We start from the raw sequence: 24,109 nt of genomic DNA, 5'->3' as shown, positions 1-24,109 counted from the left end.
CTCACTAGAGGAGTTTGAGTCACAATTAATTTTTTTTTGGGTAGGGGGGGAGCGGGGTGTGGGGGTTTCTATTCCACACTCATCCCATCTTTCAAGATTTCACCTTCTTTTAGGCTTTCCTAAGGCTCGTCCCTACCATGCTTTTCTATAGAGGAGACCAACTTAACTAAGTCCTTAGAGAAAGGGTAGTCCTCCATCATCATTTTCTCCTCCACAACAACATTGGTTCCCCCCTCCTAATGTTCCTTTGCTTCCTCTTGGTTTAAGGGGACAATGTTATAGCACTCTCTTAGAGTGGTGGAATCCTCCACTGTCACCTTTCCCTTACCTTTCTTCCCTTTTCCCAACTCTTGCTTCAAAGGACAATCAGAAATATTATGACCATACGTGGAGCAGTGCTGACAGAACAAATCCACATTCTCACAAGTGATGGATTGGGTCCAAACTCTCCATTTTGACTTCAAAACCACTACACTAGGGAGAGCTTTGTTGATAGCCACATTCACGCAAAATCTTGCAAACACTAGTTTGGATTTGTTTAAAATGACATTGTCAGTTCTAATAAAATGTGCAAAAGAATCACCAATTCATTTGAATATCTTGTCATCCCAAAACTCCAACAGAAGACCATGGAGTCATATCCAGCCTGTCACCATACAAAGAAAGTCCGTAGCTAGATTAAACCTAGGTTTCCATTTGGCCAAAGTCAACAGATGCTTGCAAAATCTCCAAGGCCCGGCCAAACGATGCACTTGTCTTCTTTAGATGCAAAGCCAAACAAAAAAAGTCCACCCAACAATGCAGAGACACTGATTGATCCCTCAAGTCTCCACTTCATAAAACACCATTTCCTTACCATCTCTATGGATGGACGAAAATCAACAAAGCGATCCACCAAAGCCTGGGCAAACCCTAGTGAGATATTCTCAACCACCGAGTCTGGTAAACTAATCTTTGAGCCATCTTTACCATGAGCAATCATGAGCAATCTCGATCATCACATTCGAAGGTACATCACCTTTGTGGCGAAAAAGCACATTTTTTCAACCGAGTTTAGGAATCTCCACCTTACCTAAGTCAACATTCTATGTGTCTAATACAAAGTGGAACCATCAAGAAAAACCAAATCATTTGGTGGGCAGGGGGACCCAACCGAGGACATCTTCAAGTCGGAATTAGGAGGGTCATTGCATATAAAGGACAAAGCTCATAATTCGATATTCCAGCATCTTGAGGGAGGAGGACCCTCGCCGGAAGAATGGCACACCACGGACGGTAGTTATAGAGCTCACTCGGGGAAAAAGACATTAAAAAACAAGAACCAGTCTAAATTGTTGTTTAAACGGCCGGGCTTATGAACTATCAAAACCCTCTCTCCAGATCAGACCCACTTGGTTTTTTCATCTGATACGAATTGGGATTAAAAATGTACATGATAGCCAGTAAAGAATTGAGCAGGGGATGTGATGTGACTCCCCAAATCCCTCCATTATCTTGGGCTCTGTCTGATTCTCTCCTCTCTCATAGATGCTCTGCCTGCTTTTCAAAACTCAACGTTTCATATCCATGCGCAGCTCAATGCGGAGGCTCTGTAATTTACTGTTCTCAACAATGTAGAGACGCAGACCTTGACACTCATTTGCGTAGTGGAGAATGCCATCTTCTCCACACTATCCATGGGCTCGCGCCCATCTCAACCACTGATTTACGCGCAGCTCTCAGGCTTTTATTCCACCAACGTCCTTCATCATCATCGGTCAATCCTCGGATTGCCGACTTAATCACCAATCATGAACACCTTATTGGCAGAAAAAGAAGAAAATCATCTCGCAGTAGCAATGGAGATAATTCTGATTGCCATGAAATTGCACAAGAAATTGAGGAAGGCGCCAGGCTCATGCATATAGCGAGAATTAATGTTGGTGGAGCCATGGAATGTAATGCCGATATGCAGAGAGTGGAAGAAGAGGCCTTGTGTGCAGTGATCACCAATGGAGTAGAGGTGCAAGTCGATCAATTTAAAGAAACGTCCACTTGGGGAAGCGAAATCCAGAGCCTAGGGCTGGGGACAGCTGTTTATGGACCCCTGTTTTCATGGTGTAATCATAGCTGCAGGCCCAACGCCAGCTACAGATTTGTTCTCAATGCAGGAGGAACGTCATACGAGTCACAGTTCCAAGAGACCACAGTTTTTGGAAATAATGTTTTTATACAACCTGGGATAGAGGAATTCAACATTATCTCGCTAGCCAAGGAAAACGGGGTAAGCGTTTGTTACATACTTTTTCTTAAAAAGGATAAAAAAACATTTATTGCAGCAGTTAGCCAATCTGGATTGATTGGAGCTTAATGAATGAATAAATAAATGAATTTTAATGATGTCCATGAGACCAGACCGAGAGAAACTATTCACATCAAGGAAGTTGCAGTTTTGTGCAAGCTTGCCTCTTCAACAGGTTCCTTCATGCTGTTCACTTGTAAGTTATCATCATGTTGTCTGCAAATATCCCTATACTTTTGATAAAATGCCCGTTTCAAACATCTCTTTGTTGCAAAAGTTAGAGTTTCTTTCCTCCCATCTCTATCTCGGAACTTTCCATCTACACATTTTACATCTCAAATGGTGAGAGCTGGTCCTTAGATGTGCAATTAGGATTTCGGCCTTTCCTCTAATTGCGGATCTTAAATATTCTTTATCATCATGTTCCCATGTGAGGTTAAACTCTTTGACATAATAAGATTTCTTTCTACTTGTCTGATTTGTCCACATGACAGTCCTAAATTTCTCTTACACTCATTTTTTTATCAGTGTTAGTGTTTAGGCACTCTTGGATATTGATGTTCCATTTGTTCAACCACTTGGCATTTTGTTTCTTCCACATTTTGTTTTGCGGTCCAACTCTTCTTCAATCACCACCGTAGGCCAGTGATGATAATCCATGCATCCCATTTTTTTAACTAGAAGCAAATAATTGTTGAGGCCTCAACTGGAAACATACCTGCCTCCATAAGCAGGATCTCGTAAGGAACCGTAGACTTGACCTTGAGGTTACTAGTAATAAGATGTTTTTGGATTCTTTCTATTTTCTGCCAAACCTCAAACCGTAAAGAATAATCGGGCCTACCAAGAGACCAAAGAGAGTCTTCCTAGTCTTCCAATCCCACAAGTCTTCCTAGTCTTCCAATCCTACAACTCAAATTTTCTGCATCCATTATGGAGAAAGTAAAAGACTTTCTGTCTTCTCTGAATTCTTTTTGATTTGCATGTCTTCCAACTCATCCACCATCTCTAAAGAGCTGCGCTAAAAATAAATGTATGTTGCCGCTTTTTCTTTTTGAGAGAAAAGATCATGACTATAGTCTTAGAGGTATTGACTTTTATCCCCACCTCATGACAAAAGAGCTCCAAAATTTTCAACTTTTCTCTCAAACCATGAGCAGATTTAGCAAAAAGGACAAGGTCATCAGCATATAAAAGCAACCTTACCACATAACTTGCCAAATTTATGCCTTCTCCATTGCCTTTGTTTAACCTCTCTTCCAACTTATTGATATAAAGACCAAAAAAAGTAGAGGGTAAAGAACACCCTTGTTTCACACCAATGTCACTCCCAAAGCATTAAAATATGCCCTCCTTAGTTCTGATTTTGGCTCTAATACGTTCATACAACTTGTGAACAACAACCCTATACTCTTGAGGGACCTCTAACTCTTCTATCCTAAGCCACAACTTATCCCTAGAAACGGTGTCAAAAGCTTTCTTGAAGTCCAAAAAACAACAAAAAGCTTCTTCCCCTTGTTTCTCCCACATGTTTTCAATGAAATGTCTTAGAGTGATGCAATGATCAATGGTAAAGTGTTCAATCTAAATCCTGCATGTTCCCTTGCTCGTTTCTCTTCTTTTTCTGTCCAATCACTGATTCTATGCTCTAACATACTCCCAAAGAGTTTACAAGAAGGGGATTCACCATGATGGTACGATAATTGGAGGGATTGTTTATGTCACCACTCTTGTGGAGAGGTATATCAACATTGGTAGTCCACTCAATAGGGAAATTGCCTTCTATACCCTTGTTAAAGGCGTTCTTGATGTGCGGAGCCAAGAGCTCTACTCCCCACTTTGAAATTCTGCCTGCAAACATCATTGTCTTGAGCTTTCCCATTTGCCAACTTCTTTACACCCAGTTTAATATCTTTAACAGAAAATAGGTCAACGAAAGTATTAATTATAGGGGGCTATCCTCCCCACGAGAAGTCACATAACTTTCTTTTTAATATACTACCAACCTCTTGTATTCCTTTGTATTTTCTTTGCTTGAAGTTCTCCCTATAAGAACCCTATTTTCACTGCTTTACATTCTTTGTCATACCAAGGATTAGTTGGGAAAGTGTTCGAGATACCCTTCTTTGGCCCAGATCTCTTACACTCCTTTAAGGCACTATGAACTAGGGGAATCAACCTACTGCTGGTCAATTGCTCAATCTCACTATTATGTTGTTTCTAATCATTTGGATCTGTTGTTCAAGAGCAGTACAAAATATCTCTTAATTCTCATGATTTATAAGGATTTTACCCAATTTATGACCTTTTGGATTAGTGCCTTGTTGCTACCCACTTTGTTGTCCTCTTGCATTTACCCTATACTTGATTAAAAGAGGCATATGATCAGAATTTAACTCCATAGGACAGCCTTTAATCCTGATAACCAGCAACTTGGGTATGGATGTTTGAGAGCATATCACATAATCCATTACGCTTTGGCTCTGGTATGTTTTACAAGTGATGCCATTTGACCTTTGGCCAATAGTTCATGCTATTGCATATTACCATTTCATGTAGGCTAGAAAGATTCAACAATTCTGTTCCAAAATGTGAAACACTACCCTTGTCCTGTGAAATCTTTTTACTGAAGTTATCTCACATTCTTTTAACCATAGATGGTTACTGTCTTCTGCATTATCACTACCCAGTTGAATAGATTGGTTACTTTCTGTCCTAGCATTGAAGTCCCATGTTAAGGTCGTGTCTCCTAAGGAGATAAAAGTGGAAAATCTTTTATTCATGTCGCACACAAGTCTTCATTGTCAAGATTTCTTTTCTTGCAAAACTTTGAACTTTTAAGTGTGAAATAGCAAGCAGCCAGCCAAGTAACTCCCTCGCTGTTCTCAAGTTTGAACCATATAAATTGTTTATTTGGGTCCTGTCGACTTTTATGATTTTGTTCCATGTTTCCTTTATTAGTATTGTAATCCCCCCGTGTCCTTTGCCTATTTCTGTCTCTTTGTTTAAAATAGAGATTTTATTGTATCTTTTAAATTCTGGAATTCTGCACCCTTCATGCTTATGCATTTCTATAAGAAAATAATGTCTTGCCCTTTGGCTATGGGTCCCAACTCCGGTCCTCCTCTCCACTGATATCCTCTATAACTTTAATTTGCCATATTTAGATGCTCTTGTCGGGTCCTAAATTCCTATTTATGTTGTGCTGGTCTATCAATGATTTGTGCTTTACCATTCTTTAGCCATGCCCGTTTTCCTGCAATTCTTGCTGCTTTACTTTTTCTCATCCTTTCCTCCTCTCCTCTTATTGTGTAAATGTTGAATATTTATCCAAGTATATCTGAGCGTCTCTAAGCAGCTCCCTGTTTTTCAAAATCACACTCTTGTACTCTATGTTGCCTACAGTTACTCTCATATGCCGGTCTTTTCGCACTCCCATGCTCTTACCAATCCTTTTTGCTTGACGAATATTTCCTGTCCATTTCAGCTTGTCACTAAGGAAGTCACATGCCAAAATATCTGTTTTTTCACAATCACCAGAGTCTTGCAATCCTTTGATAATGATGGTACTTCCTTCTCCTGTTTGTCTTTTTCCTCTTTTATCTACTTCTTAATTTGCTTCTCAATGATTTTCTTTTGCTCCAATAACGATTCATTTTGCACTCAGGCTTAAGATATAGTCTCTTTTTTCTGTTCTTTAATTCATTTTCCCTTAGTACCATGTCTGCTAATGCTGCCTGAACCTCCTCTATCTGCGCTGTAGTGTTTATCTTCATTAGTTTAGGTCTGCCTTTCTCTAACATTTCCTTGAAATCCAGATCTTTGATGAAGGGCCACACCACCCTACCAACTCATAACCAAGAATGCAACAATATGGAGACAAGAGATAACAAAATGCTTCCCAAGCAATTTTATTATATTTGAAAATCCAATAGCAATTACAATAACATTTCTGCAAGATCTCTCAAGATCCAATCCAAACCCAAGCTAGTCCAGATCCACACTCTGGTAGAAACCTCCAAGATCTCAACTTGTGCTCGCAAGCCACCAAGCAACTTCCTTGTTTCTAAACCGCAGCCACTAGCTCTTCTCACCAACTCTATTCAAGATCCAAGTGTAAACTGCCTCACATTCGGCGCTTTGTCCACACACTCACAACTCCACTACAACCCTGCTGTAAACTGCCTCACATTCGGCTCTGTCCACAGATTCAGGAAAACTCACCCTCACTTCCTCCTTCTCCCCAAGCTTCTACTAAGAAGATATCACACCTTGAATCTTTCACACCTTGAAACCTTCACTCCTTCCAGCTTTCACACTTTGAAGCTTGACCTTCCAAAGCTTGATTAGGAATGCTCATATGCCTTGCTTAAATAGGCACTTACCACCCAATGCATGATTTATCCACAACCTTCTAGAATTCCTCCTACACAATATCCACAATCTTCTAGGATTCCACCTACACAATATCCACAACCTTCTAGAATTCCACCTACGCACCTCGATAAATGGAATGACAACCATTTTTATTTTATTTTTCTATTTGCGCCACCTATGCACCTCAAAAATAGAAATTCCTCTTTTTTTTTTTTCTCCTTTTTCCCTTTTTCTCTTATTTTATTTTTTTATTATTTTTCCTTCTATTTTTGTCACTCTCTCTCTCCTCCACAAATTTTTTTTTAAAAATAATTAAAAAAAAAAAATTTCCCATGCAAGATGCTCCTGCATCAATCTTGCCCAAGGCTGATTTTGTCTCCTGCTGCCCTTTTTCAATGTTGTTCTTCAGCTGGATATGGTTACCTTTTGGTCGTGGGAGGAAAATAAAACAGTCACCTAGATTCACCACTTAAAAACCTAGGAGTGATATATTAAAAAAATAAATATTGGATGCCTTCGTGGAACACAGATCCCAGCATGGTTCCCAATAAGACAACTATTTAGAATTATAATATTGACTGATATGGCAATTTTTATTAAACAATAAATATTTGTCAAGGGCAAATTTTGTGTTATGAAATAACAACAGCAAGACAATCTAAACATTTGAACCTAAATATTTTGTGCAGCCAAATACCTAAATAATTTCTCAAAATAAGTAAAATATCAATATAAAAATGGACAACACAAATTTTTGGGGAAAACCTCAATTGGGGAAAAACCACAAGAAAAAGGATCAATGACTTATAATTAATCACAAAATGTACATCAACATAGCCTCACAATTCTCAAAGAGGCTTATGATATAGAATTTGAAAAATGATAGAGACATTGTTCACCGAACAACCTTTGGAAATGGAAATGATTCCAAAACTATTCTCCTCATCAAGAATAATATATTTAATTTGATCTCACAAATAACAATCTCCCTCTTAAGATCAAATAGAGGTTTACAAATTATTTAATATTTCCTTGCTGCTAATCCAATTCTGGTCTGTTTCATCAAGTTTGTATCAAACCGACCAAGTTTCTACAAAGATGCTGCTTATCTTTTAGTAAAAATTTCATTAACATGTCGACCGGATTATCTTTTGTCTATTTTCTCCACTTGTAGCAGACCATCATCAAGCACTTGGCGAATTCAGTGACATCTAACATCAATTTGTTCTGTTTTATCATGAAAAGCCGGATTTTTGGCAAGATGAATAACACTTTGGCTATCACAATTCAATACATGTCTTGTTGCAAATCTAGTTCTTCCAAAACCTCCTCATCCAAAGCATTTATTTTCTTGCTTCAGTTGCTGCGACATATTCAACCTTTGTGGTACATAGAGCCACAGTACTTTTTGTAACCTAGATACCCATGAGACTGTAGTTCCTGCAAAAGTATATATCCTGTTGCAGTTCTTTGAGAATCTATGTCACCTGCCATACCAACATCTGTAAATCCTTCTGGCAAGATATCAACATCTTAAAAACACAAGCAATGGTTAACTGATCCTTCAATGTATCTAAGAATCCATTTAACTGCAGCCCAATTGTCTTTGCCTGGATTTGTTAGAAACCTACTTACTACTCCCATTGAATGTGCAATGTCAGGATCCATGCATAAGACTTCCTACTGCAAAGGCATGTGGAATTCTTCCTTTTCTTCAATACTAGTGGGACATTGATTAGACAATCATTTAAAATGAGAAGCAAGTGGTGAATCTACAGGCTTTGCACTAGCCATATAAAAATTTTCCAATTATTTTTCAAGAGATTCCTGTTTTGATAGCCATAATCTTTTGTTTTTTCTATCATGGGTAATTTGCATCCCTAAAATCTTCTTTGCTGATCCCAAATCTTTCAATGCAAAGACCTGACTTAAATTCTTCTTTTAACTTTCTAATCATCAGCTTGTCTTTTCTAGAAATCAACATGTCATCAACATGCACTAACAAGACAATAAATTTGCCATTTTCTTCTCTTTTAATCTATGCACAATGATCTGCATTTAATCTTTTAAAACCATTATTAACCATAAAAGAGGCAAGTTTCGTATGCAATTGACATGAGGCTTTCTTCAACCCATAAAGACTCTTATTTAACTTGCATACCAAATTTTCTCCATCTTTTTCAATAAATCACTTTGGCTGCTCCACAATAACCTCTTCATCTAAATATCCATGTAAACAAGTTGTTTTAACATGTAATTGTTCTAATTCTAAATCTAGAGAAGCAACAAGACCAAGTACTACTTTTATTGATGTCATTTTAACAACTGGGAAATTTTTTAATGTAAAATCAATACCCGATTCTTGTCCAAATCCTTTCACCACGATTCGTGCTTTAAATCTTTTCTAATTTTCTTTTTTTTCATGTTTTATGTGATATACCCACTTGCTTTTTAGAACATTTCTTTCTTTTGGTCTTTCAACCAAGTCCCATGTCTCATTGTCATGTAGAGACTTTATCTCTTCTTGCATATCCTCTTTCTAATTTACACAATTTTCACCTTTAACTACTTGAAAACAAGTAGGCTCACCTTCTTTAGTAAATAACACGTATTCTGATGGATAATACCTTTGTGAAGGCCTATGTGTCCTACTCAATTTGTGAGTCTGTCTTGTACTTCTAGTTGGTGTCCCTGATTTTCATTTTGTTGCAAGGGCTGTTCATTATCCTCTTGTAAGAATTTCAATAAATTGCTTCTCCACACTATTTTTAATAGTCATAAGCATTATACTAATAATTCTCATTGTTTAAGGATCCCACAACCGGCAACCTAACTCATTATTAGCAAATCCTAAGAAATTACATTAAAGTGACTTTTCATCCAACTTGGACCTTTGTTCATTAGGAATATACAGATATGTTCCACATCCCAATACTTTTAAATGAGTATAATGCAAATCTTTACCAGTCCATTTAGTGAAGTCACGCGAGAACGATTTATTAAGAAGCAAGTTGTATTAAGAGCCTCTGCCCAAAAATATTTTGGCAAACCAGAATTTGAAAGCAAACTCCTTGCTTTTTCTGTAATTGTTCGATGCATTCTTTCAGCTATGCAATTTTGTTGGGAGGTGCATGAAACTCTTCAAATGTGCTTTATCCCATGCTCGCTGCAATATTCTTCAAACAATTTAGAACAATATTCTCCACCACTATTTGTTCTAATACATCTCGACAATTTGTTAGTTTCTCGTTCAACAACCACGTGAAATTTCTGGAAAATATCTAAAACACGATCTTTGTCTACCCATTACACAATGTTCACTAAATTAAAAATTTAAATTCTATCCCTTTTACTCGAGGTAAAAACTTTTGTTTGGCAAGAATTTTCAGGCCTCTTTCAGTCATGTGGCCAAGTCTTTTGTGCCATAAACTTGTTCTAGACTCCATTGCAATAACAACGTCTGTTCTTTGTAACTTTGATTTCAATCTATAGAGAGATCCTACTTTCCGGCCTTTTGCAACAACTAATGAACCTTTTATAATTCTCCATTCTCCTTTTCCAAACGTTGTATGGTAGCCGTTATCATCTAACTTTCTAGAGGAAATTGAATTCATTCCAAGTTCTGGTACATGCCTAAACCGTATAAGCAATAGACTACAACCATCTTCTGTTTTAATTAGAGTGTCTCGCATTCCTTAAATATTACAAAGGCTCTTATCACCTTGTTGATGTGAGTCTTATTCCACTACAATGTGTAGAATGAAATAACCAATGTTTCAAGATGAAACATAAATTACTCAATCCTCCCTTGATATAAGATCATCTCTATGCTAAGCTTGCAATGTAAGATCATGAAATGATTTTAGGGTTCCTTTTTAATCATGGACTTCACTCGATTTTATGATGTGATATGCTAGTTATCACAAAGTGACTTACACTATTCATTCAACGGATGCCAACTCTTTCTCTTATAGATTTGGCTGTACAACGTGCAATGAAATACGATTTTGATCTTCAAACCTTTCCACTTCAAACCAAACTCAAACTAGCTAACTTCTACTCCTAATTGTGAATGCAAGGAATCATGGATGACTTGAACTCTACTAGATGTAATCTCACCATCAACTCCGCCCACCTAGTGCAAGCTTCTAAGGAACATTGAATGGTTTTCAAATCAATATCTCCTCTCTAATCCCATCAAATGGATGGAAACTAAAGATTCAACATCAATTGTATTTAGGTGCACTTAATAGTTGGCTTACCACACAAGGCACTCCTACCATAGGCAAGAGGCTAGTGGCCTGAATTTCAAGTCAAGTAAACATCCACAACATCTTCCATTCAACTAAGCTAAACATGAACATAAATCTACTCCAAGTGAAAGATTGAGGAAACCATGCAACACTTAAAAGCAATATTGAGTAATCCACCATGAAAAACGAACAATGTATTATCGATTACTTTGACAAGCATTATAGCAACAACTTCATCAAGTCTCTTGCTAGCTAATCTATTCTAGGCTCCTACACTAGTAGCTCTCTCCTACTCTAATCTCCTAAGCTCATGCACTACAAATGAGGATGCCTTGACCTTTTATAGTAGTTTCATTACAACGAAGGGCCAAGATTGATCCAAGATCAAGGGCCAAGATTTAATCCTACAAACTGTAATTAAGGTTGCCAAACTTTTAACTGATTACACGAGGCCACGAATTTATGGGCCAGTAAGAAAATTAAAATGATTCTGGTAGCCAATGATAAAATAGGTACTTGGCATGTTGTAATTGACTGTGCATGAAATTGAAACTTTCTGATCGGAGGAGACAACTAATGGTCACCTTATCATCCTTATTTTGTGTTTGGAGTCTTAGTTTGTTGAAGGTGTTTGTTAAAACTGCAAATATTTCTTTCTTGATTGTTTGATAGTAACTTTTGATTACCTTTTCAACTCTTTGAGGATGATGGTGATGACATATGCTTTCAAATTGCTTTCCTTGAATCTTATCCATCCCTTTGAAATTTTCTCATGGTCTTGACTTCAATTTGTACTTAGGACTTGTAAGCTGAATGTAGTTCTTGATTTTTCTTGAAGATGTCCTTGTGTGGCTGGATTTTATCTGCTTTCCTAATTTCAATCTGAATTTGCATTTTGATAGCTTTCCCATGAATCCTTCCTTCTCACTTGAGTCCTTTGGCGTGACCCATCTCCTTGTAGTAACTGCTTGAAGTTTTGAGGTCTTGATCATCACTTGTCATCTAACTTCTCCTTCTTGAATTCACCTTGGAAAGTAAAGGAGAAAAACATTAAGTTCGCCAAAACTGATAAGAAAACATGAAGGAAAATTTGAAAGTTTCCATGAAATTACATTGCATTAACATCAAATAAGGGGGCATGGTAATGTTACTGTAGTCTTAGTTGAATAAATCCCATGAGACAATACTATTATATATATTTATTTATAATATATTCATTATAAATGAGATATAAATTTATATATATCTAAGTATTATTATTTTAGAGAAATTAATATAATAAGACTAAAGAGATACTGTATCTGTGTGTGTGTGTGTGTGTGTGTGTGTGTATGTCGATATATTAATAAAAGAGTATGTGTTAATGAATAGACATGTCTCTCCATATCTCATCCACTATATAAATAAGAGACAAATCACTGCCTTTGAAAAGCACATACATTATAGGCAATGCTATTTGCAACGATCTTAAAGTCAACATGGTATCGGAGCTAAATTGCAAATGTAAGAAAAGAAAGAAAATAGCAAATAGATTGCAAGAATGTTGCAAGGTTGGAGATGTTGATGATTAAGTATGCAAAGTCACAAAGTAGTTTGATCAAATGCTACAAAGATTCAAGTCAACTACAAATAAGTCATTCCACTAAATACCGATGAGAAATGTTGTCTTAAGGGAGTGTGGCAATTGTATATTTCTTCATCATGCGACTTATTCATTACCAACACATTACTAAGTTTGACATGCAACATGGCTTTGAAACAAATGGAAGCATTATGATTATTTGATGGAATGTTGTGTTGAGAAGGAAGCTCACATAACATATTCTTAAAATTGCCACCTTTGCATTGATTACCGAATGGTGAATTTGAACCAAAGAAGAAGATGTACGTAATTGCTAGATAGAATCTAGATGCTCTCTATAAACTTGAGAAGTGAAAGTGATGCCCAATCATCGTCTTCCAAAACACTATTAGTGATAGAAATGAAAGATAAAACATGGATGCCTACACAAGGCTTGTGGACTATTTGAACCGTTGGTGATGCTTTGAGAAATATGGCCTCATAGCTTGCAATGCAACAATGCAGTCGATTTCTCTTGCATGTACTCATGGAAGAATACTACGTCAACAATAATGTGAAGACAAGTATTTATCTATTTCATTATGAATATGTATTCAAGTGAATATTGACTGAGAATTGGTTAGGACATTTTGGTATTAATAAGGAAATAATATATTGAAAACATAGATTAAAATATACATATTGAATATATGCATATTATTCAAATATACATTAGATATTTATTTAATCTATATATGATATTGGATGATATGATATTATTATGTGGAATTTCTATTATTGAAAATTACTTTCCAATATTACTATTATTTGATTCAGGATCAGAGGTAACATTGGATGAGGAGCTCAGAAGATTGATGTTCAAAGAGAGTGTGAAAATCCATCATAGGCAACCTTGTACGGGGAGGTCAGAAAATTTGATATCAGATTTAGAGGGAGTTTGAGATTTCATTAGAAGTAACATTGGACAAGGAGGTCAAAAGGTTACTGTTTCTTCGTGAAGAAGTTCAAAGTGCAATCCCTCGTAATACATTCTTATCTATGTGAGAAGTTTGAGGCGAAAATCCTTATTCTCTGATATGGTTCATGGCGGATGTCATGACAACACCACATGAGAGTTTCTATGGTGACTCCATGTAAACTTTTGATATCATGTTTGTGACTGCATGATTTAATGAGTTCGCCCTCTGTGCACTTCATGAGGAAGTGACGACTTCCAAATGATTATCCCTTGTATTTATTAAATTTATTGGAAGGTGATGATCTTATAATAACTTAATCATCTATTATGATGGATATCTTATGACGTCTAAGCAGATCATGATAGATTATATATTGCATGGTGGATTAATTTCCTTAAATGGACCGTGAATGTAATGTTCCTATGGTAAGTATTATTGAGGATACGTATGCACATACCCTATAAACATTCCAAGTACTTGGTGAATATCATGCGACTTGATATTCAAGAGGCCATTTACTTGGAGTACTTGGTGAATATTATGCAAGTTGATATTCTGAGGCCATTACTTCTGATATCGTGTGATGATATTATAATAAGCATTTTGAGTACTTGGTGAATATCATGCGACTTTGTATTCTAAGGCAATTACTCCTGATATCATGAGATGATATCTAATTTGTGAGTATATTCTAGTAAAAAATATTCTTAATCATGTCATCCTTGATATTACTTTGAGGTAATATTTCACCTTGTGTTTATCCTCCTTAACGAAGAGGGAGTGTTAATGTTTTGGTAGTTTCAGTCGGATAAATCCTATGAGACAATACTATATATATATATATAAGTAATATTATTTTAGAGTGTTGATGTTTGATAGCTTCTGTCAGATAAACATATATATAATTATATGAGATATAATTGAAATATAAATATATGAGAGAAATATACATACATACATACATACATACATATATATATATATATATATATATAAGATTAAACAAAATGTATTATATTAATTATCTTAATTAACGAATAGACATGTCCCATGAAGGGACATGTCTATTCATGGCTTATACTCAATATATATGTAAGTGTTTGTTGCATTTGGAAAGCACATACCACATATTATGGCAGTGCTTAGTACATTTGCAGCGATCCCTGAAACTTAACTTGGTATCAGAGCCAAGTTTGCAGATGTAAATTGAATATGAATACCATGGTAGACCTGACTTCGAAAAAGATATGGAAAAGCATTCATGGGAGATATTCATGTGTCAAGATTCATGAAAAAAGGGGAGATGGTTTGCAGAGTTGTGAGCAATAGTGCAAGAGCTGCCTCAACCAGAGCCAAAATTGTGCGAGGGGATGAAGTATACTTCTTGAGAAACACTGCAGGCCAGACCTTGATTTTACTCTTGTACTGCTAATGTACTTGTTCTTTCAATTGCTCGAAGGCATCTATTCGACTTGTGGTGACTCCCTTGCATATAGCATTGAAGAGTTTGGCAATCTCCATGTCGCTCTCAAGATATCCTGCATACTTGGAAAGTGATCAGATTACGGAAATATACTTGTCTGATCTGTGACATAGATCTCAAGAAGACAAATTGTGCCTATCCCCCTCTCAAATCTAATCTTTCTGATGCTTGCTTTGCATGCCTCAAATTCGATTCCTACTTTTTTTTTCCAATTTTCTCGCACGAGGAATACTTTTCACAGCTTTGACGTCTGTGGGTTTTGACACGAGTACATAGCGCAATCACAATCAGGTCATGCAACAAACCCAGGAGTTAAGGAGGTCAAAGAATATTTGCTTATGCTCAGTAGCAAGTGGAAGTTATCCTGTGAATTATCATTGAAGAAACTTGTACTGTTTGAATCAACAATAGAGGAAAGAATTAGAAACAGAGAGTTGGGTTTATATCATAAGTTCCTCGACATTGTTATGAACATCAACAGAGGAAATGGAGGATGGAACATTCAGCGAATCAAGCAAGACAGGAACATCTAGTCAATTGAACAAGATGGGCATACAAACAATGGTGTTTTGAAAAGAAACTAAGCGGAGTCCACAAGGACCATCAACAATGATATACAATGAAATTGATTCAATCTCGTGTTTATCAACAGTTATAAATAAGATACCCTAATTGATATAATATAATTAATGATTATGGAACACTACGGTGGTCAAGGGAGTGTATACTACAGCTAGGTTATATCAAATGCATACTACGTTAACAAATAAAGACATAATCGAGCCCTAAAATTATAATTGCATAAGAAAGATACAGACAAGGTATGCATTATATTAAATGTTTAAATTTTTACTCACTCACATTTCATTATATGATATGGATAAATATGATTTTTTAAATAGATTATTATTATGAGATCTATTTATACTGCCTAGGTAAGAGGGAGTGTTAAAATTATAGCTACAATGATATGCAATGTTGATATATATATTACACTACACACACACACACATATATAAATATATTATATTATATATATAATAATATAAATATATATTATCTTATATATATATATATATATATATATATATATATATATATATATAATATTATACATATATATTATATACAATACATATGTTATATTGTGATTTATATTGTTAATATATATTAACTAATAATGATTAATTATAGAGACATGTCTCCTACTTTTATATTTATAAGAGATTGGGATCTGCATTTAGAACATATCTATAACAACGACAATACAATCACATTTTCAGAAACGATCCATGTTACTTATCATCATCCACTATATAAATAAGAGAGAGATTGCTGCCTTTGAAAAACACATACATTATAGGCAATGCTATTACATTTGCAGCAATCGTAAAATCAACAAGGCAAATTGGATTTTCTCAAGTTTAAGATCTCTCTTTGTAAATTTTAACATAAAAATCTGGAAAAATAAATGAATTTCATGATACTATATACCCAGATTTGGTTCTCCCATCCTTATCTTTGATTGAAGCAATGACAAAATCTGGAAAATAAATTGGTTTTTTCATCCTTAATATGCCGTAGAAATATTGCCCTTCAAGAAGTTCTATTTTCATTATGTTGATCTGTTGCTGCCATGGAGAAAATTGCCTCCAATCCAAGGAGAATTCACTGCCAAAATAGAGAAGTTTGCTCCTTATAATTCACGTCTTGGGTTAGAGGCTTGGAAGAAAAAGTTATTTAGTGGGAATCCTAAGGCCAAGAGGATTTCCACCGTGGGAATCCTCTAGTCAAATAATTTCCACAAAGCATGACTTAAAAATTCATCCCAAATTTCAGTCACTTAGCTTTAAAATTCCTTTCTTCTACAACTCTCCAATCTATCCATTTAAGTTGTTTTTCATTTTGCATGAGTAAAATAAGGCTAAAGGGAAAGGGGAAAATTCCAAGTTGGGAGGATTATTGTGGTGGGAATCATTTGGTCAAATGATTTCCAGCAAACTTGATTTAGCTTCCCCTTAACAATTTCCAACAGTTCCCTTATTATCAATTGATTTCATCTCAACTAATCATTCTTCACCTCTAACACTTGCTCAGAACACTTGCTCAGAGTCAATTTTGGCATAAAGTAAAATGGGGGGAAAGTTTTGGTTTGAGAGGATTAATGTGGTGCAAATCTTTTGGAGAGAGGATTTCCACCAAACATGATTTATATGTTTGCTTCAATTATTTTGAACCTTTCTCTTGTTATCATTAAATTTCTTCTCAAGTGGCGTGCTTCATCTCTGATTCTTGTTTAGAATTTGAAAAAATGGAGGGGGTGGAATTCTTGGCGGGGGAGGAATCCGTAGGTGGAATTACTAAGCTCAAAGGATTTCCACCAAGTTAACTTAGCACTTCACTGCCATACATCTTTCCACAACTTCATTGTTGGCAATCAATTTCACTTCAACTCAACATTCCTCACTTCTAACACTTGCTTGAAATCCACTTCGGTGCAAAGTGAAAAAGGGGGAAATTTAGATTTGAAAGGATTAATGCAGCGGGAATCCTCTTGCTAGAGGATTTCCACCAAACATGGTTTCCTTGAAATGCCATTACCAAAACTTATCCCATTTCAACCTCTCCTTGACAATTTCTTGCTTCATTATTATTCATGATGTTGAGTTCATATCTTAGACCAGATTTGAGTGCCTTGGAAGGATGGTGAAATTTTGAGCTTGAAAGGATCAATGTGGTGACCCCTAAGGAGAGAGGATTTCCACCAGACATGATTTTTACCACTTAGAATCCCTAAACTTGCCTTGTCATATCCCTCATGCTATTCATCTTCAAGTTGTCATGCCTTAGCAGATTTAGGATCAATTTTGAGCCGATGAGGAGAAGGGTGGAAGTCCTAAGGAGAGGATTTTCATGGTGGGAATCCTTTGGTCCAAGGATTTCCACCAAGTTTGTAATTGCAGCAGTTATCCTTAGAAAAATTAACATTCTTCCTTCTCTTCATCATTTTAACATTGCATTAATTAGTATGGCTTTGTAAGGATCCCTCACAACCAAGTTTGCACCACATCTATTTATCCCAAAGAGAAATCTTGAGATTTTAGGGAGAAATTATAACTTTTGGAAATCCTAGTGAGAGGACTTCCACCACTTTCCAAATTTGCTCACAATCCTTCTCCCATCTCCCAAGCATGGAAACCTTTCTTACTTAGACTAAAACTCTACCCTTCTACTAGGACTTAGGCTATGAAAATACCTCAAAAGGACATCAAAACCCTTGCACAAACCCGGGACAAATATTAGTTCCTAGCAGGCCAAAATTGGTCAAACTCACCCTTAACTTGAAGACTTGAAATGTTGCCCACTAAAACCACCTAAGACGACAGCTACTTGCTAAAGCAAAAAGAGGGGGTCCCTATTTGCAATGGCGCGATGGTGTGAAAACCCCACAACACACCCAAGTGAACTTTAGCCATATAAGCAGATCTATAAGAAATAAAATGTTCTTTTCTTGGTGTAACATGATAGGATGCTCCAGAATCTAAAATTTAATCACTATCATAATTAGGAGTAGAAAGACATACATCCTTATAAGGTACAGTAGTTAATATCTCTCCTTCTGACAGAACAATTGTAGTTTCCTCATTAGTGTTGGCTACCTTTGCTCCTTTTGTTCCTCCTTTAATTTCCAACAATGGTTTTTTAATATGGCCAAGCTTTTTACAATGATAGTAGGTAATTCTTCCACACCTTGACTTTGACGTGCGTCTAGAAATCAATCTCTTGGAGTTATTTCTATATGTATTCCTCGATCAGTCAGGGTTAATGCCTCCATATTTGTCATTTCCTCTCCCATAGATGTCCTGCACATCTATTCATTCAATAAACTGTTGCCTCCGTATTTGTCATTTCCTCTCCCATAGATGTCCTACGCATTTATTCATTCAATAAACTGTTGAATAACATCTTTAAAAGATAATTTACCTTCTGGTGCTGCATTACTTATGGTGACAACTAATTTTTGCGAACTATCAGGCATAGAACTTAAGAGTAGAAGAGCTCGAATCACATCATCGAAAACAATCTTCAATGAAGTCAGTTGATTCAACACTATGTGCAACAAATTTAAGTGTTCAGCCACTGAACTTCCTTCCCTCATTTTGAGATGAAATAATCTTTTCATCAAAAATAATATATTGACTGATAAATCTCATTCATATAAGTCATGAAGCTTTTTCCATAATGACGCAGCTGTCTTTTCATGTGAAACAAAGAAGTATACCATGTCTGCCAAAGATTGCCAAATAGTAGCAATTGTCTTTTGATCTAACTTGTCCCAATCTTCATCACTCATATTTTGTGGCTTCTATGATTTTTCCTGAATCTGCAACTGTAGATCTTTGAGGGTGAGTATATCTTCCATTTTCAACCTCCATATGTTAAAGTTTTCCCCTGCAAGCTTTTCAATACTTATCATTGATTCCATTGAATAACCTGCAGATAAAACTTATACCCACCAAATCTGCAACAGAGGCTTAACAGTCTCCGATGCCAGTTGCCAAGAAGAAATAACAGCACCAAGACAACCTAAATATTTTGTGCGGCCAAATACCTAAAACATTGCTCAAAATAAGTAAAATAACAATATAAAAATGTACAACACAAATTTACGTGGAAAACCCCAACTGGGGAAATACCATGGGAAAAGGATGAACAGCATTTTATTATTAATTACAGAAATGTACGTAAACACAGCCTCACAATTATCAAAAAGGATTATGATATAGATTTTGAAAACTGACAGAGAAATTGTCCACCAAACAACCTTTGGAAATGGAAATGGTTTCAAAACTAATCTCCTCATAAAAAAGAATTAATTTTATTTGATCTCACATATAAAATTTCAGGGAAAAGTTCCATAGAGAATTGAATACCAGCAATAGTCTCTGATCACACTTTGTGGTAATGAGGTCTCATAACATTCTTTATGTATTTTAGAGAAAATGCCTTTTAAAGTTTAAACATTCCCAAATGTTATTATCCCCAGTGCACATTTTCCAGTCAATAACCTTGAAACATTCCTGATAATGGACCACCAAATTTAGTTTGAAACATTGATCCTATGATACTGTATACACAATTTTGGCAGAAAAGTTTCTTTAGTAATATGAATTGTGGAACCTTGAACCAGCTATATTACCTCGAGTTTCCGGTACGGGGAGGGCGGGGGACGGCGGGACGGGTTTCCGGGACGGCAAATTTTTTTGGTGATTTTGGGGATGGGGGGGGATGGCAAACGGGGATGGCTATATATATAGGGAAATTTTAAAATATACATTGAAATTTGCAAATATACATGTCATTCATATGAGCATGTCAGTTAAACATTATAGAACCATAACATACAACATTTGAATGCCATCTAGGAAATAATATCCGATTTTAGTACCCAATTGTCAAAATGCATATCAATATCAGTGAACACTAAACATTGAACATTAACAATTGTCAATATCATAATGTCATAATGATAAAGTTATAAACATGATAAATCTGAAAATCAAAATCAAAATATGCCCAAAGCTATAGGCCCAAAGGGTAGAGGGCTGCCATAAAGTAATAAGTATCAATGTATAAACATAGAAAAATGAAGCAGCCTGCTGCTCCTATTCTGCCTCTAGTGCCTTTTAGGGCATTTGGAGGGGTGGGGCCAACCTGGCCGACCAAGTTGGAGGCTTTAAAATATTTTTTTATGTTGAACTTTTTAAAATTTTATGCAAACAAAAAAAGGGGACGGCCAGCCTTACCCGTCTCCCTTTTTTCCCTCTGGCGCCCCCAAGTTTCTGAGACGTCCTTTGCATTTTTTCACTTTTTGGGGACGGCTGGGGGACGTCCCCGTCCCCAAAACGCCTAGTTTTAAGCCTGGTATGCGTCCCTGGGGAAGATAGGAAACCAGTAAATTTTCACTTTAGCAGGTCTCAAGGGATTTTTTAAGGACTTCCTAAAGCCAGTTATAGGTTGGGCATATTAGCACATCCAAGTTCAAGGCTTTGAAACCACGAATTCACAATAATTCTGACCCACTAACTGAAGGAGCATGTCCAGTCAGACTTGAACTTGACTCACAATCATCACAAGAGATTTCTCTTTTTTCCTAGGTCATGACTCATGGCTGAAAGGGCCATAAGGCAGTCATCACTATAGATGCGAATATTTTGGAAGCAATCTTATTGGCAATTAAGAAACTCTATATCTGTGCTCTTTTAATTCGGGGTTGTAGTGCTAATTGAAAAATACAACACTCAGCACCTCACTAGTTTTTGTCATGGGTGATGGGAAACTAAGGATGAGTCACAGTGTAATTTGACTAGCTTTTTTGGGCTCTAAAATTACCTTTGGTGCTAACCTGTGAAAAAAATTTAAAAATTAAGTCTGCTCTGCAAAAATTGCAATTGCATCATATAATTATCTTAAGAATTATGAAGTGATGTTGCTATATGGCAATGGCATTAATTCAAGTTCACCTCAAAATATTCGTCTTCAACTAAGGATAGGAAAGATCATCTAAATAAAATTATACCAAACTCTGGCAAAGGCTTTAGAGTTGGCCATCTGATGCAGGAGTGTCCCGCCTGTCCGTGGCAGAGTGGATGCATTGAAACAGGATATGGATATTTATTTAGTAGCAGATGTAATGCCAAATTGTACAAGCTCTGACAAATGGCAGGTGTAATGCCGATTTTCCCCAAACTTGGCAAGCATCCAAGAAACAAAATGGGAGGAATTTAAGAAGTCAGTAGCCAAGTAGATAGTGGAAGGGTAAAAAACACATAAGAAAGAAAAATCTATTAAGGGAAAAACATGTAGGAATAAAAGGAGGCAGTGTAATAATGAGGGCATTGAGGTGGAAGTGACAGTCAAGGAAGAGAAGACTGTGTAGATATAGACAAATAAATGGTAGCGAACCAGAGAGGAAGGTGGGGGGTGTAGAAGCAGAGCCCTGCGTAGAAAAAGAAAGAGGAGGGCATTGTGCTGAGAAGAGGGGCTGCTCAAGAGAATTTAGGCATGTATGAAATGAAGAAAATTAATCTGAGTGTTGTTTGTGGGTATTTTGTTTCATGTAATTGATAGTTGAATTTATGTTATGAGAAATTTTGAGGTGAACATTTTCATCCTTCATTATCATCATGCAATCATGACAGCCCGGGTTTAACAAAATCACCAAAAAAGCTGCAACTGAATTGGCCAAAATATTGACAGAATCTAAGCTAGCTTATCTACAGTTGCTGACAATGTGACCAAAAAAAGACCTTAGGGATGGCTATATAAAATATAGGGAAATTTGTGTATATATATCACATTCTGTAATATCCCCAAATTATTAATACCCAAATTTTGTCCTGCTCACAATTTTTTTATAAACAAATTATTGTTAGAGATACCTTTCACTATTATTGAGACCCTACAAACAAGTTAGGGATCATTTATAAATTAGATCTCTTTATTTAGAAGTAAGCATACATTAGAAATATAGATCTTATCACAAGATTGTTTAAATCAGTTTAAGATTCAAAAAGGCTCAACCATAGAAGAGCTGAGATAGGGTGACTTGATAGGGTGTCCAAGAGATCCTCTACCCTAGGCCCATGAACAGTTATATGAATATCATCCCTCTTAGCCTCATGTGGCCTGTGCCATCCATATGAGGTGGAGTACCTAGTGAGGTGTTCTATAACTGTTCCCCTCAATCTTGCCACTTCTTTCCTACTTCCCATGAGTGGACATACTCAGTGCGTTCACTTACCATGATAGACAGCATGAGGAGCATTCGCAATAAGGTGCCTTGGAAGTCCATCCTTTCTAAGACGAAAGGAAGTACCCATCATATCCCTTTGGCCCCTCCGGACTTTGGTCTTATACCATGAGGTGGTGGACCTAGAAGATTACCCCTCACTGGCTGACCTAAAGATACTATCAGTACATATAAAGAAATCAATATTTGGCATGTATTATGTATATGTAAAAATCAGTTATCAACAACATCTAATCAGTAATGAGCAGATACAGACAATATTTATTATGCTATGTCAAGCAGTTGTAACAACAATGTGTTGTCAGTCAGATTTGTGCAGATATAAATGGTACTATCATCATGTATAAGGCACTCATACTAATGACCACAGTATAAACTAGAATCTGTTGTGCATTATTAATAAATAATGCCTAATCTGCTTCCTGCCGTCCTGATTGATATTCTTCTTCCCTATTTTTCATCCCTACCTTGTGCCAATTCTTGAGTATATTTATTTCTTCCTTTGTGACGTGAGAAAGACACATCTCTTTCTATGGTTGTGTTCTCTTATGAGTTTCATTGTATCTTTACCTTTTATTTAAATCAATGGTGGTTGTAATTAATGTTAATTTAATAGAAACCACCTCTTGAGAAAGAATTTTTTAATGAAACTTTTATTAGTAGGGTCACTGGTGTTATCCTAAGTATCACCTCTTCTCGCTGTTTCTTTCTTAGGCATTACTGCTTACTATATTGACCTCTCTTATTTCTGGGCATCATTTACTTCCTTCAGTTCGATGCTTTGTCAAAAATTGTCGAGACTTTTTTTTTTTATAAGACTATTTTCTGATATCTAGGTTACTTGCTATGGCAGGGATATGACACATTCATATGAAAACATGGATAAAGCATTCCATTTAAACAATCGTAGAACCTTATCATACAATATTTCAATTGTCAATTCTCAATAGCAATATGCATTCAGAATTCAGAACTCATTGTCAATATGCATGTGATATTAAAAAATAACATACAAAATGCCCAAAGGCTACACCATCCAATATGGTCCATCCAACATGGTGGATTGATTTCAGCATAGGGACAGGGGTTTCAAAGCCGGGGGCATATATCCTCAAGTAACGCTGCTCAACTACTTGCTGTCTTGGCTTTCCCTGCTTTGATTAATTCTAGTAAAACAAATAGTTTAAATTGCTTTTACTCTCAAAAAGAAACAAACTAATTACTTTTACACATTTTATTAGCAATTTCTATGTGGCCTTTTTATGAATATTTATAAAATCTATACACCAGACTAAAACATAAGATTACTGATCTTTTCATTGTTATTCAATTTATATTATATATCAGTTTGAATATGATAA

General features: G+C 36.1%; 1 protein-coding gene across 1 annotated transcript in view; it reads left to right on the top strand.

Annotated features, from left to right (window-relative positions):
- The first annotated feature begins 1,135 nt into the window (after positions 1-1,135).
- Positions 1,136-24,109, top strand: part of LOC149555020 (SET domain-containing protein) — a 76,098-nt gene continuing 53,124 nt past the window's right edge. The window contains exon 1 of the mRNA XM_089829047.1: positions 1,136-2,263. Coding sequence (XP_089685173.1) covers positions 1,427-2,263 — 837 coding nt within the window. The 5' untranslated portion in view covers positions 1,136-1,426. The remainder of the gene's footprint in view (positions 2,264-24,109) is intronic.

This window comes from Cupressus sempervirens, chromosome 5, assembly GCF_028749045.1.
Source record: "Cupressus sempervirens isolate cs-2001-9-10 chromosome 5, ASM2874904v1, whole genome shotgun sequence".
Taxonomy (NCBI): domain Eukaryota; kingdom Viridiplantae; phylum Streptophyta; class Pinopsida; order Cupressales; family Cupressaceae; genus Cupressus; species Cupressus sempervirens.
The sequence above is the reverse complement of the archived record's forward strand: the minus strand, read 5'-3'. Positions and strand labels throughout refer to the sequence as shown.